Below are 16003 nucleotides of genomic sequence, written 5' to 3' on the forward strand. Positions count from 1 at the left end.
TACCTTTTCCTATTAGGATATTCAAGTTATTTCCATGTTAACTACATTTAAAAATTTTTATTTTACTGAAGTAGAGTTGATTTACAATGCTGTGTTAATTTCTGCTGTACAGCACAGTGATTCAGTTATACATAGTACATTTTTTTAAAAAGTTGTCTGTGGGAGACAACCCAGTCCCTTTTTCTTGAGGAGTGAAATACTTGCCCCTTGAAATTTGAGTGAGGTGTTAACTAAAAGATGTCAGATGATTTGAGTTCAGACTCTCTCCAAACTGTCTTTCTAAATACAGTACTTGAATTCAGGATAATTGGCCAAGCTTGGCACTAAACATAAGGAACAAATTCTCCCTCTTGTACTAGACAGTCAACATACTCTTGTATTTGTAGTAATCAGGGAAGAAAGCTGGCTTTTGTGCGATAAACTGTGTAACTCACTAGTATACATTTAAAAGTGGGTATGTTGAAGCAGTTAAATATGACAAATGAAGAAAGGAAAGGAAGTCACATTGATGGCTACATTCAAGCCAGGCTTCTGTATCTTACTTGTCCTACTTCCTGTCTATTTGTCTGTAGACTTCTGTATGTGGATTTTCTTCCCAGTAGAGTCCATGTTGGTGCTTAGTATTCACATTGTGAGGCCCATGTATCAGTGGCTTTTTAGAGAAATAAAACCCCAAGGGGAGAAGCTGTCACTTCAAAGCATGCCACAGTGCTTAGATATAGGCAGGAAATTAACCATGTCGGCACGATAATATTTCTTTAAAAGCCTGAAACCTTTTCTTTAATGCTGATAGTTATCAATGTCTGCTATAAACTTGTTTCTACCATGAGGAAATATCTTAAGGGTTTTTTTTGTTTTTGTTTTTATCTAATCCCGAGAAAATAGAACTGGTCTCTGCCTGACTGCTCTGCTGGGAGAGGAGCTGTTGAATGGGATGTACAAATAAATGGGTTATGAAGGAGAGGAGAGACCAGTTCTATTCCCTCAATACTTGAATTCTTCCTACCACTCTCCTCTTGTTGTAAAATATATTCTATAAAACATATGTGCTCCAGCCCACTCTTACCCCAATATCACAGTGAGGGAAAAGAACTCTAAGTCATCGTGATGGTTTTTTTTTTAATGCTTTTGACATGATCTTGATATCCTTATCAAGGTAGTTTTATTACCTACATTGTTGTTCTGCGTCAATCAATTAATCCCCCATTATACATAAGGAATAATGGATCTTTAATTTAGCACCTGAGGCTCCCGGAAGTTGAGAGGGATGTGGACATTCTGGAGAGGATTCAGCAAAGAAAATGAGTGAAATTGAATAAACTTTTAAAAAATACATAAAAGTATTGAGGTTGTAGTATTTAGTATAACAAAGAGCAGTGTCAAGGATGTATTCATGTTTAAGGAATAAAATCATTTATAATATAGGGAACAGTGATGTACAGGATTGACTATGCTGTTAAGAGGAGGGGAGGATCAAGTTATAGGATAATGGATTTGGATTACATGGAATGAAGATTTTCCCTACTCTTAGGATTGATGAACCAGGAAACAAGTTACAAAGGACTATGTAATTTACCTTGGGGGAGCTTCAAAACAGGACAGATTCTTCTCCAACTGGGATGGCTGAGAGGTCTTAAAGGAACATACCATGTAATTTTTTTTTTTAAGAATAAATCTTAGATTGAAAGAATTAAAATTGAAAAAAAACCACAACTTTGTCCATATCCATAGGCAATAAAAGATACTACTCATATGAATAACAATTAGGCTGAAATATCATCTTGGAACTACCACTTAATCTTATTTTGTGAAAGAATATTGTGAGTTCTTCAGTAATTGCTTTCTTGATCTGCTTTAGGTTCGATAATTCTCTTCCACTGCTTTTAATTGTGTGAAAGTATGTTTATTAAAGTACTAATGAGACCAAAGCCATACTGATTAAAAACAGAATTATTCATTTAAACCTTTTGAAATTATGAAATGAAAGGTAGGTTCTAATAATGTAAGATAAATCCTGCACATCTAATAAGTTGTTTGCTGTGTGCCTAGTTTTGTTTTTTTCAATAGTTTATTCCAGATCTGTTGACGTTACAAAAGTTTTATGAAATGAAACTTTCTTTTTATCATAAAAGCAATTTATCCTAGGAGCTCTAGGCAGGGTGCTTCCTCCCTAGTGATTTTTATAGCGTCTAATTAATAAATGCACCGCTGCCTAGGCAATGCATATTGAGAGTAGGCTTTGCTTATTGTCACCCTTCATAAATTTTAGAATGTTTGCAATTGAGGTTTTTTCCTTCTCTGCTTTCTTTTTCCTGCTCATTGACTTGAATCATGGCCATTCTTCCTTTCCTTTGGAACTGCATTTTAAAATCTGACTTTTAGCCCAGGACCAGATGGCTTCACAGGTGAATTCTATCAAACGTTTAGAGAAGAGCTAATACCTATCCTTCTCAAATTCTTCCAAAATATAACAGAGGGAGGAACACTCCCAAACTCATTCTACGAGGCCACCATCACCCTGATACCAAAACCAGACAAAGATGTCATAAAAAAGAAAACAACAGGACAATATCACTGATGAACATAAATGCAAAAATCCTCAACAAAATACTAGCAGACAGAATCCAACAGCACATTAAACGTATCATACATTATGATCAAGTGGGGTTTATCCCAGTAAGGCAAGGATTCTTCAATATATGCAAATCAATCAATGTGACACACTATATTAACAAATCGAAGAATAAAAACCATATGATCGGGGCTTCCCTGGTGGCGCAGTGGTTGAGAGTCCGCCTGCCGATGCAGGGGACACGGGTTCGTGCCCTGGTCTGGGAAGATCCCATATGCCACAGAGCGGCTGGGCCCGTGAGCCATGGCCGCTGAGCCTGCACGTCCGGAGCCTGTGCTCCGCAATGGGAGAGGCCACAACAGTGAGAGGCCCGCGTACCGCAAAAAAAAAAAAAACAAAACCATATGATCATCTCAATAGATGCAGAAAAAGCTTTAGATAAAATTCAACACCAATTTATGATAAAAACCCTCCCGAAACTAGGCATAGAGGGAACTTACCTCAACATAATAAAGGCCATATATGACAAACCCACAGCCAACATCGTTCTCAATGGTGAAAAACTGAAACCATTTCCTCTAAGATCAGGAGCAAGACAAGGTTGTCCACTCTTACCACTATTATTCAACATAGTTTTGGAAGTTTTAGCCACAGCAATTAGAGAAGAAGAAGAAATAAAAGGAATACAAATTGGAAAAGAAGAAGTAAAGCTGTCACTCTTTGCAGATGATATGATACGATACATAGAGAATCCTAAAGATGCTACCAGAAAACTACTAGAGCTAATCAATGAATCTGGTAAAGTAGCAGGATACAAAATTAATGCACAGAAATCTCTTGCATTCCTATACACTAATGATGAAAAATCTGAGAGTGAAATTAAGGGAACACTCCCATTTACCATTGCAACAAAAAGAATAAAATACCTAGGAATAAACCTACCTAAGGAGACAAAATACCTGAATGCAGAAAACTATAAGACACTGATGTAAGAAATTAAAGACAATACAAACAGGTGGAGAGATATACCATGTTCTTGTATTGGAAGAATCAACATTGTGAAAATGACTATACTACCCAAAGCAATCTACAAATTCAATGCAATCCCTATGAAACTACCACTGGCATTTTTCATAGAACTAGAACAAAAAATTTCACAATTTGTATGGAAACACAAAAGATCCCGAATAGCCAAAGCAATCTTGAGAAAGAAAAATGGAGCCAGAGGAATCAGGCTCCCGGACTTCACACTATACTACAAAACTATCAAAACAGTATGGTACTGGCACAAAAACAGAAATATAGATCAATGGAATAGGATAGAAAGCCCAGAGATAAACCAATGCACCTATGGTCATCTTATTATTATTTATTTATTTTTTTTGGTCACCTTATTTTTGATAAAGGAGGCAAGAATATACAATGGAGAAAAGACAGCCTCTTCAATAAGTGGTGTTGGGAAAACTGGATGGCCACATGTAAAAGAATGAAATTAGAACACTCCCTAACACCATACACAAAAATAAACTCAAAATGGATTAAAGACCTAAATGTAAGGCCAGACACTCTAAAACTCTGAGAGGAGGACATAGGCAGAACATTCTATGATGTAATCACAGCAAGATCCTTTTAGACCCACCTCCTAGAGAAATGGAAATAAAAACAAACAAATGGGACCTAATGAAACTTAAAAGCTTTGCACAGCAAAGGAAACCATAAACAAGACAAAAAGACAACCCTCAGAATGGGAGAAAATATTTGCAAATGAAGCAACTGACAAAGGATTAATCTCCAAAATTTACAAACAGCTCATGCAGCTCAATATCAAAAAAACAAACAACCCAATCCAAAAATGGGCAGAAGACCTAAATACACATTTCTCCAAAGAAGATATATAGATTGCCAGCAAACACATGAAGGATGCTCAACATCACTAATTATTAGGGAAGCGCAGATCAAAACTACAATGAGATATCACCTCACACCAGTCAGAATGGCCATCATCAAAAAACTCTACAAACATTAAATGCTGGAGAGGGTGTGGAGAAAAGGGAACCCTCTTGCACTGTTGGTGGGAATGTAAATTGATACAGCCACTATGGAGAACAGTATGGAGGTTCCTTAAAAAACTAAAAAAAGAACTACCATATGACCCAGCAATCCCACTACTGGGCATATACCCTCAGGAAACCATAATTCAGAAAGAGTCATGTACCACAATGTTCATTGCAGCTCTATTTACAATAGCCAGGGCATGGAAGCAACCTAAGTGTCCATCAACAGATGAATGGATAAAGAAGATATGGCACATATATACAATGGAATATTACTCAGCCGTAAAAGAAACAAAATTGAGTTATTTGTAGTGAGGTGGATGGACCTAGAGTCCGTCATACAGAGTGAAGTAAGTCAGAAAGAGAAAAACAAACACCGTATGCTAACACATATATATGGAATCTAAAAAAAAATATAGTTCTGAAGAACCTGGGGCAGGACAGGAATAAAGACACAGACATAGAGAATGGACTTGAGGACAGGGGGAGGGGGAAGGGTAAGCTGGGACGAAGTGAGAGAGTGGCATGGACATATATACACTACCAAATGTAAAATAGATAGCTAGTGGGAAGCAGCCGCATAGCACAGGGAGATCAGCTCAGTGCTTTGTGACCACCTAGAGGGGTGGGATAGGGAGGGTGGGAGGGAGATGCAAGAGGGAGTAGATACGGGGATATATGTATATGCGTAGCTGATTCACTTTGTTATAAAGCAGAAACTAACACACCATTGTAAAGCAATTATACTCCAATAAAGCTGTTAAAAACAAAATATGTCTTTTAAATGCTTTTTTCTGCCTTTATATTACCTGGTTTCATGTACCTCTTATCTTTTTATTTGCTGTCCATATCAGTTTCAGGTTTGTTGTATTTTAAAGTCAGTGACGTTAAACATTTAGTCAATTTTTTCCCTACCTTTTCTGGTTACCTCCCAATCACATGTATTTTGATTGATTACTTTGAAAGCACAGCAGCAGTTTCCTTTTCGAGAGCTCAGCGCGTACCTGTAGCAAGGCCAGCCCACTCCTCAGTGGACTGCCTGTGGGTCGCCTCTTTGTCCCTCTCATCATTGCCTGCGGCGAGGCCCCCTCACTGATCCCCTGAGTACTATGCTTCTTGCCCCAACTCCCGCCTCTCCTTGTCAGCTGCTTCCTGCCCTCCTCAGGCTGTAGCCAGCTGATCTTACTAGAAGGCAAATCTCCATTGTCCCTCAGTGCTTAAAATCCTTTACTACCAATCCCTTGTCCACCAGATGCAATCCAAACTTCTTGGTGTGCATAAAAACCCCTGCATAAGCTGACCATTCCCATCTGCCTAGCCAGCCTCCTCTCTCCCTACAACTGCTCCCACCCTCCCCTAGCCAATGACTCTGGCCACATCAAACGCAACATTCCAGGTGCAGGGAATAGGCTGAGCACAGGCATGGAGTTGAACAGTATAGCAATGCTTTAGCAGCGGAGTGATAGGAAGTGGTCCACTGCAGAGCACCAGTGAAATATTGCCATGGATGTGTGCCCGAGCCCTGCTGCTCTGTTGAGGAATGGTGATGAAGGGATCATCAATCCACTCTCTCCAAAGGGAGAGGAAAGCTGCTTCTAAAGAGCTTGCCATTACCTACACCTGTACTCTGATGCCCTCCACTGTTTCTTTCCCCAACCTCAGCCTGCGACGGTGATCACTGGGGGCCTCACTGCAGCAGCCGGTGCCAGTGCAAAAACGGGGCTCTGTGCAACCCCATCACGGGGGCTTGCCACTGCGCTGCGGGCTTCCGGGGCTGGCGCTGCGAGGAGCGCTGTGAGCAGGGCACGTATGGTAACGACTGTCACCAGAGATGCCAGTGCCAGAACGGAGCTACCTGCGATCACGTCACGGGGGAGTGCCGCTGCCCACCCGGCTACACTGGAGCCTTGTAAGTGACTTGCTGCTGAGCAGCATAGCAGAGCCCACCCACCCTCTCTGTTCATGCTGCTGGTATATTCCTGCGCTTCTGTTTCTATTGCTGCCTGAAGAGTTACTGAGGGAATAGGACCCCAGGCCCAGATGCTGTTTGCTGTAGAGCATCAGAGCCCAGCCAGAGCCTCAGAGCCAGCTTCCATGCCTTCTTTTGGCAGAGCAGAGGCAGAGAGGGCCAGGATGCTGTGCTGAATGGCAGTATTGGGGGTTGTTGGGGCAGATTTGGGTTCCACTTTGATACTCCCTCAATTGCATTCATTACACTGCCGGCTGTTAATGATCCACGTTGTTCTGCTCTGTTAATTAGCTGGATAAAGCTGGGTGGGTTCAGTGCCTTAGAGAAGAAGGAAGGTGAAAGATGTCAGAAATAGTCCATGATGAAAGGTTAGCTGGGTTATTTAATGCCCATAGATACGTATGTTGCTTTGTGAATATGAAAGTACATATATCACATCTGTGCAGGATATGTGCACACAGATAGTTTAATTCTTTCTGGGGAACACTAAAGCAGTTACTTAATCTCTACTACTTTATTTTGTGGGAAGGGCATTCTTCGGTTTGCTTGTATTAGCAAACAGACTAAGAGGCAGAATTTGCCAAAAAAAAAGTAGGAGATAAAAAAATTTTCTTCCCTTAATGAGAAAATTACACTTGTAAGTCACAGAATTAGAACTTGCAAAAAATGTGGCTGACTAGGTAAATACTTCCTGCTGACAGTGTTAGAGCTATACAAGTAGAGCTAAGGAAAAAATTGCATTAGCCAAGAAAGCCCTGATTTTCAGAAGCATGGATGATCATCTCAGACTATTTAATTGTTAATATTGCTTTTATGGGTTTTTATCAAGGCCACAGTTGCATAGGGCTTTGGGAAACTTGCAGCAATTTTACAGGAGAGTAAAAAAGACAATTAAAGGCTTAGGGAAGAAGGTGTATTCATACAATATGGGAAGGGGGCTTGTCATTCTGAAGAAGAGAACGCTGAAAATTGGTTATGAAGATTTTGTACACTAATGGGGTGATGTGTAGACGTTTCAGTCTCCTTTGAGGTTAGAACAAACACACCAAATAGACTTCCAGTGTAACCCATGAGCTTTATAAAAGTTACCTGGAAAGTACCTGTCACCAGGGAGTGTGTGGCCCACGAGAGTCATCCTTGGTGCTCTCTGATAGGACAGATTCTCCTCAAATTGAAATGGTTTCATTAGAAAATATCCCAAAACATGGGAATTCCTTGGTGGTCCAGTGGTTAGGACTCCATGCTCTTACTGCCAAGGGCCCGTGTTCAATCCCTGGTCAGGGAACTAAGATCCCACAAGCCTAGCATCATCCCCCACCCCCCCCCAATCAAAAAAGCTAATCACTCAGAAGATATCCCCAAACAAAGGGAAGGACTAGGTGACCCCTCAAAGACCCTTCCAGCCAATATGATTGATGCCCTTGATGTTAATGAAACGAACAATACTGGACAGAGAAATCTGGTCTATTTTAGGGCTGTGGGTGCTGCTGTGTCTGTGAACCTAAGGGTTGTGTGGTTGGGTAAATCATGGTGTCCTTTGTCACATGTTAATCCCTCAGCTGTGAGGATCTTTGTCCCCCTGGCAAGCACGGGCCACAGTGTGAGCAGAGATGCCCCTGCCAAAATGGAGGTGTATGTCATCACGTCACTGGAGAATGCTCGTGTCCTTCTGGCTGGCTGGTAAGCTCACTTCCACCCTCCCAAAGCACCCTGTTCCAGGATACTCAAGTGAAAACGCATGTGGAGGACTTTGATACAAAAGAAAGTTACACTGATGGTTAAAGATTCCAAAATTGGAAATACCTGATCATTTCAAAGCTGGAATTTTTCAGTCCAGAGAAGGCAGAAGGTGATTAAATCCTGAACTTGAAGTGTACTAAGGGTCCTCATGGAAAAGATAGTAGGCCATCTGTTCTGCATTTCCCCTCAGGATAGAAAAGGGAAATATCTTGCCTTACACATGACAGCAAGAGCTGTCAAACCCTGCAACTATTTAAATAAGCATTTTCATAATTATGCTCTATGGATCATTATTATTCTTGGGAACATTATTCTCAACAGGTTAAGTGTTATGTGAAAAAGTTATTCAGTCTTATGAATCTGGAGACACATTGAGGAAAGCTGGGTTTTCCAAGTATTGCAGAACTTCTCAGAGGTTATAGTATGATACTTTAAGAGGAAGCTATATCTCACCACACTTCCCAAACTTTGTGATACTCTGTCTTTTTTTTTTATAATTAATTTATTTTTATTACTTATTCATTTACTCTTTTTGGCTGCGTTGGGTCTTTGTTGCTGTGTGTAGGCTTTCGCTAGTTGCGGCGAGTGGGGGCTGCTTTTCGTGGTGGTGCGTGGCCTTCTCATTACTCTTTATGGAGTGTCTCACAGGCTTAATGTTATGTGGAATAAAAAATGTCAAAGCTGGTTTACTAAGTAGATTACTCTGAAATCAGGAAATAACATTGGTTCGTCTTCCTCTGAGTTAGTGTATAAGTCTGCTTGAAGGCAGAAGAGTGAATGACCAATGTCTATTTCCTTCGTTAACATACAGAAAATAAAAGAACAATTTACTTGATGATTACCTTCCATCTCCATGCACTGTAGTGAAGCTGTTCTTACAGGGGTTCAAGTGACTTAATTGCCAAATCCAGTAACAACTCCTCTCTTCTCATTCCGCTTCACTTCTCCAAAGCTTTTGACTCTGTTGCTCATCCACCTCCCTTTCCTAATCTCTTTTCCCTCCACTTTTTGATAATCCTCTGTCCTGCCTCTCTTACTAAAAATCTCTTTTCCTAATCCCCCTTCTTTTACATACTGCTTTCTTACAGTGTTTCCTTGGTTCCAGTCTTATCTTTCTCTCCTGTCACTATAAATCTTTTCTGGAAAGTTCATTAGGATCCATGGCTTTAACAATCATCTGCTGACTTTCCCAAACCTTGACTTTCCCTCACTTGACCACAGATGAGTATTTAATGTGTCTGCCTTAGGAGCCAGACATGGGATGGGACTGGTTTGGGATTGCCCTTGTTGTAGGCATGGAGCAAAGGAGACCTGGAGTCCACTTCCTGGTGAGAATCACGGGAAGTAAGGTTGAGTTCAAGATGTTAAGACCACTGGGACAAGTGGAAAAGAAATATCAGAGCCAAGGCAAGAGCTGGAAATGGTCAGTGGGCAAGACAAGGAAGCAGAGCCTGGGGAAACTCTATGAAGCAATGGAGTCAGTGCAAGGGGGCCTTTTATTGATGCCTCATGGTGAGGTGAACAGGGGAGCTATTGAAGTACTGCTGAGCTGGAAGCAGGCCCATCAAAGTCAGTGGTCATAGAACCAAATTTGTTGTACCCCTAATCCTTCGTTGTACCGCAATTCCTTTTTTACCTTTTTTATCCTCATTAAAACCAAAACTTCTTTTTTAGTTGCCCAAGGTAGAAATGCTGAATTATCTTTGACTCCTTCTCTTCTTTTATTTCTCGTATTCAACCTTTTGCCAACACTGGTCATTGCTTGGTCCTTGGCAAGGGATGGATTTTGCTGGGATAGCAGAGTGTCCAGGGAGCTCTGTGTTCTTTGAATGAGGAGCTATAGGCATGTTACTCCTAGGATTTTTGTGTAGACATTGTCTGTAGAGTTGCCTCATCTTGAGATTGAAGCTTTGTTCTTCTTCTGGGTCGGGGTGGTCATGATGTGGGATAGTGGTAACCACAAGCTTGGACCGTGAGTCCCAGTAGGTGGGCAGATGGCCCTCTCCATCAGCCCAGTGGAGCCTCCCCAATACTCTGGGACCCCTACCTTGATAGATGTTTCTTACTGAATGTTTCAGGTCATTTTTTTATGTGCATAGCTGAGCTTCCAACTTACACTTCTCTTTACAACATTTTCTTTGTGCAATCATCCTAGGTTCTTTTCATGATGAATATATATTCCTATCACACATACACATGTATGTATTTCAACTAATAGGAATAATGTGAGCAAATAGCTTTAAGTAGGACATTAATCCTTATTTATAAATAATATTTCAACAGCATCTCTGAAGCTTATGTGGGACCATTACAAAATGTGAGTAGTTAGTCCCTGAGAGAGTGAGAATTTTCACCAGAACCCCTGCTTATCATGGATTAACCCTAGGCGTGTTATTACTTTAGTCATGTTAATATGTTGTGCTGGAATGGAGGGGTCAGAGCTATTTTTACATCTTTCCCCCTCACCATGTTGTGAGCTAATTAAAGGTTGTGACTTTATCTTTGATTCTCAGAGCTTAGCACGATGCCTGGCACATAGATGATTCTCAGTTAAGTATTGATTTGAATCACCTCTCAAAGGCTTTTTCAGTTCCAAGATTCTGGAAGAACTTTCCTCATTGGTAGATAACTAGAAACCACCAGAGGAGACTTAATTAGCACACCAACTGCCTTTGTAGATAGCCAGGAGTTAGAGGAAATGTATTTTCTTACACTACCCAGAATAAACATTTACAAAACCATCTGGTGTTCGCTAGCCTCCAATATCAGAGTGCCCACAGTCTGTCTTTTTTATAGAGAAGGAGGACAAAGCAACAGCTTCCAACATTTAAAAACATTGTAAAAATTCCTGTTACTTGGGATATGTTGTTTGCTGAAACAGTAACTCCAGTAAATAGATGATAAGCTACAAGCCCAAGTTATGTAGACGAGTGAAGTAGAAAGTAGTAGAATATTTCATTGACTTATTGGCAAAGTATCTTATGCTTCTCCACATAGTACTGGAATAAATATGACAGTATCTGACAAGACAGACAGCCTCTAGGGTGAGGAGATGTGTCCAAGTTACTCTGTCGATTTTTCTCCCCAGGAAATAGGCTTTCCTATTGATCTTGGCCCAACAATGTTTGTTGAACCTGCTGAAAATAAAAGTGTATTTTCTTCTGAAATAAAACGTCTAGGTTCATTTCTGCTGAAGTATTTCTTAGGCAATGTTATCATTAATTCAGGTACAAAAAATGTCAGTCTTTTCTTATGCTTCCTTATAAGAAATAAAACCAATGATGAAGTTTATTTTCTCTAGAACATATGGTGAAGCATTTGGATATTCCATTTGGGCCAGATGTTGTCATTTATGTAATGGATGCTCAATAAGTATTGTTGACTTACTGTACATGTAAGGCCCAAGGAAGAATACTTAGGAGGATTTGTAAATTCCTTAGGTTTCCATAATAATTTGATGTAACTTTATTTTTTTAATATAGGTATTTCTTAAGATTGCTATTCTGCCACCTATGAGTATATCTTGAGATTTAGGCTTACTAAGCAAATAAGTCAATTTAGAATTTCTAACACTTTCGAGATGATGAACAGAGTGTATATGTTCTAAAATCTCCTTTATCTAATCTTCTTGCAGCCCTGTTCCTATATCCCTCCTCCCTTTTTGTTTCCCCTCTTTTCTCCCTTCTCCTTTGGCCCTTCCCTGGCTGGAGGCCCATCTAATTTCCCAAGTCTCTTTGAATGCAGGGCACAGTGTGTGGTCAGCCTTGCCCCGAGGGTCGCTTTGGAAAGAACTGTTCACAAGAATGTCAGTGCCATAATGGAGGGACATGTGATGCCACCACGGGCCAATGTCACTGCAGTCCCGGATACACAGGGGAACGGTAAGGGACATCCTTGTGCTTCTCTGACTGTTTGTAACGGTGTGAAAGGAGAGCTTGGAGGGTCCAGGGAACACGTTTACTACCATTTGTCTGTGACTATTCTGTAATCATCCAAGAAGCATCTGTAAGGTATCGGTGTGTTTGACAGATTCCTTCCCAACTCAGTGCATAGAAACTGGATCACAGACAGCAATGGTGAATTGAAGATACAGCAATGGTGAATTGAAGATATTATATTTTATTTTAAAAAAATAATAAAGTATCAGAACCCATGATGGATGAGTTCTATACAGTTAAGTGTTTAGGACAGCCACTTCAAGCACCAATACTTTTTACATTTTAAAGATTTTTGGATAGATTTATTTTAAAATGGGATGTGTACTTAGGTATCTTTAAAAAGTATGTCAGGCATAAAGTTACCTTCTTATGATGCTGTGTACTCTTAAGAATAGCAGTCGGTTTTTTTTTTGATATTGAACTGCATGAGCTGCAGTGTATTTTGGAGATTAATCCTTTGTCAGTTGCTTCATTTGCAAATATTTTCTCCCATTCTGACAGTTGTCTTTTCGTCTTGCTTATGGTTTCCTTTGCTGTGCAAAAGCTTTTAAGTTTCATTAGGTCCCATTTGTTTATTTTTGTTTTTATTTCCATTTCTCTAGGAGGTGGGACTAAGTGAGAGAGAGGCATGGACATATATACACTACCAAACGTAAAATAGATAGCTAGTGGGAAGCAGCCACATAACACAGGGAGATCAGCTCGGTGCTTTGTGACCACCTAGAGGGGTGGGATAGGGAGGGTGGGAGGGAGATGCAAGACGGAGGGGATATGGGGATATATGTATACATATAGCTGATTCACTTTGTTGTACAGCAGAAACTAACACAACATTGTAAAGCAATTATACTCCAATAAAGATGTTAAAAAAAAGGATAAAAAAAAAAAGAAGAATAGCAGTTGTTTCATTGTGCAGTGCTGATAGAGTAAGACCCCGTGGGACTCACAGGGCTCTCTGGTCGCACGTGATGCTCATGTGGTGCGTGGTTTTTACACCCACTGCTTGTCCTTTTTTGTGTTAGGTGGTAAAGTGTTACCCAGAGTGCTTTTACGGCTTCTAATTAGCTCTTTAATCTGTTGCATTCTGGAAGACTTGATAACCAAGCTTGCTAGATGTGTGTGTAAAATTAGAGAAAGAGGCTTGAGAGGCAGAAGAGTATAATAGCCAAAAACAAAGATTTTGGAATCTGTGTCCTTGGAAACATCCTAATCTATAATGTTCAAATAAATAACTGTACTTTCCTCTAGGGTTGTTATAAGGATTAAATGAGTACATTAAAGCATTTAGAACAGTGCTGAAACTTGCAGATATTAGCTATTATTGTAGTGGAATGATTTCTATGAGCTGTATAAATACTAGCGATTATTTGAGTGATGTCTAGAAGCTATATAGATACTAGGTATCATTATTTTTTTGGTGATATCTGTGAATTAAGAATTCCTTTAACCTTCCTCTCTAATTTTTTTCTTTCTAAAATTCTGGTCTAATTTTATGACTTTTAATAAGATACTGTAGGGTGTTTCCCCCCACACACACTTAGACTGTGCACTTCCTTATTAAATTTTTTTATAAGTACTATGTAATTTTTGAAAAATCCCATGTAAGTTTTTTTTTTGTTTTTTTTTTTCTTTTTTGCGGTACGTGGGCCTCTCACTGTTGTGGCTTCTCCCATTGCGGAGCACAGGCTCCGGACGCGCAGACCCAGCGGCCATGGCTCACGGGCCTAGCTGCTCTGCGGCATGTGGGATCTTCCTGGACCAGGGCACGAACCCACGTTCCCTGCATCGGCAGGCGGACTCTCAACCACTGCGCCACCAGAGAAGCCCCCATTTAAGTTTTTAATTAGATATTTCTGGATAAAGAAGAACTTGCCTTTGAATATTTTTTTATTTAGCCACCCTACCAAACTTCTTAGTTAATTCTCATGTTATTTTTAGCAAATACTATGGTTATTTTATCATCTACAAATAAAGACAAGTTAGGCTCTTCTTTTCAAGATTTGTAATGATTATTTTGTTCTCTTGAGTTGTTGCATTAATTTAAACCTCTGAATGAATGTTGACAAATAGAGGTAATAGTGGGAATTCCTGTCTTCTTCCTACTTTTATTGGAAATGGCTCCAGTATACTTTCGTGTTTGTTACTGTCTTTTTCACGCTTCAGTAGGTTTTTCTTTTAAGATTTTTTTTGATGTGGACCATTTTAAAAATCTTTATTGCACTTGTTACAATGTTGCTTCTGTTTTATGTTTGGGTTTTTTGGCCGCGAGGCATGTGGGATCTTAGCTCCCCGACCAGGGATCGAACCAGCACCCCCTGCATTGGAAGGTGAAATCTTAACCACTGGACCACCAGGGAAGTCCCCTTGAGTAGTGTTTTTTTTTTTAAATTAATTAATTAATTATTTTTATTTTTGGCTGTGTTGGGTCTTTGTTTCTGTGCGAGGGCTTTAGTTGCGGCAAGTGGGGGCCACTATTCATCGCGGTGCGCGGGCCTCTCACTGTCGCGACCTCTCTTGTTGCACAGCACACACTCCAGACGCGCAGGCTCAGTAGTTGTGGCTCATGGGCCTAGTTGCTCTGCGGCATGTGGGATCTTCCCAGACCAGGGCTTGAACCCGTGTCCCCTGCATTGGCAGGCAAACTCTCAACCACTGCGCCACCAGGGAAGCCCTGTTTTGTTTTTTTTTTAATTCCTATTTTTATTAGGAACTTTTGTTAGTAGTATCTGTTTAATTTCATTAAAGACTTTTTCATCTTTTGTTAATATAACTACATATTTTCCTTAGTTTTTTGATGTTATGAAGCATTGACACCTTTAGCACATGGTTTTTACAACATGTAATTGGGCTACTCAGAAAGTTTTTGTGCCCTACATCCTGGTTTATGATTGTATTTTGGAAAATGATGTTGTTAGATGAGTTCTGGATCCATGTGGCATTAATATCTTAATATAGAAAGATAAGTCAGGAAAGGAGAGGCATGGGACCAAGCAGAACCCTAAATAATAGTTCTGTGTAATATTTTTGGACCCTAAAAATTTAAATATAATGGTTTTCTTGCCCTGTAGGGATTTAAGTCTCAAATTCAAGGAAACACAAAATCAACAAACATACAGGCCGGTTTATACTCATCTTTACATGATACAGGGAAAAGGGATAACATACAGGGAACATAACATACAGGGAAAGGGGATAACAGCTAATTTTCAGGTGAGTTTTAGATTTGAGGCAAAGCTGGCAAAGAGCTAGAGAAAGAGAAGGAAAGTGAAGAGGGAACTTGCTTCTTGACTTGTTTTTATAACTTGTTTTTCTGATGAACTGATGACATGACTCCTGTTTTCAACTCTGCTCTCACTATCTGGGTTCAAGAGTTAACACATGCAGACACACACACACACACAACACAATGACAACAAGCACATTTGTCATCGTGAAAGGGAAATGATAAGTGGTTATAGAACGATCTGTGGCAGGAGGTGTGGGGAAAGCAGCCCAAAGGCCTGGGGATTTGCCATTTCCCCTGTTTTGAGAAGTCAGCGAAACGTGATCACTGAGGTCAGATCAGAGGGAAACAGGTACCACCGCAGGCAGCTGGCCCAGAGCGTACCCAGGATGTGGGGACGGCCCTCCCAGCCAGAGAGAAAACAGAACAAACAAAACGGGCACCTTGTAAGCAGGCAGAGCAGATCATGGGATGTCCCCATAATAGGCTGTAGGGTTTGCGGGACGG

At 40.3% G+C, this 16003-nt stretch overlaps 1 protein-coding gene across 1 annotated transcript in view; it reads left to right on the forward strand.

Moving 5' to 3' along the window:
* The window catches only part of MEGF10 (multiple EGF like domains 10), a 125108-nt gene that overhangs the window by 57988 nt on the left and 51117 nt on the right, over positions 1-16003 (forward strand). Inside the window, exons 5-7 of the mRNA XM_089909259.1 lie at positions 6289-6535; positions 8155-8275; positions 12080-12216. Of these exons, the coding sequence (XP_089765385.1) occupies positions 6289-6535; positions 8155-8275; positions 12080-12216 (505 nt within the window). The remainder of the gene's footprint in view (positions 1-6288; positions 6536-8154; positions 8276-12079; positions 12217-16003) is intronic.

The sequence above is a fragment of the Delphinapterus leucas genome, chromosome 3 (assembly GCF_059928025.1).
Source record: "Delphinapterus leucas isolate spDelLeu-1000000601 "Yukka" chromosome 3, BTC_Dleu_Yukka2, whole genome shotgun sequence".
NCBI lineage: Eukaryota > Metazoa > Chordata > Mammalia > Artiodactyla > Monodontidae > Delphinapterus > Delphinapterus leucas.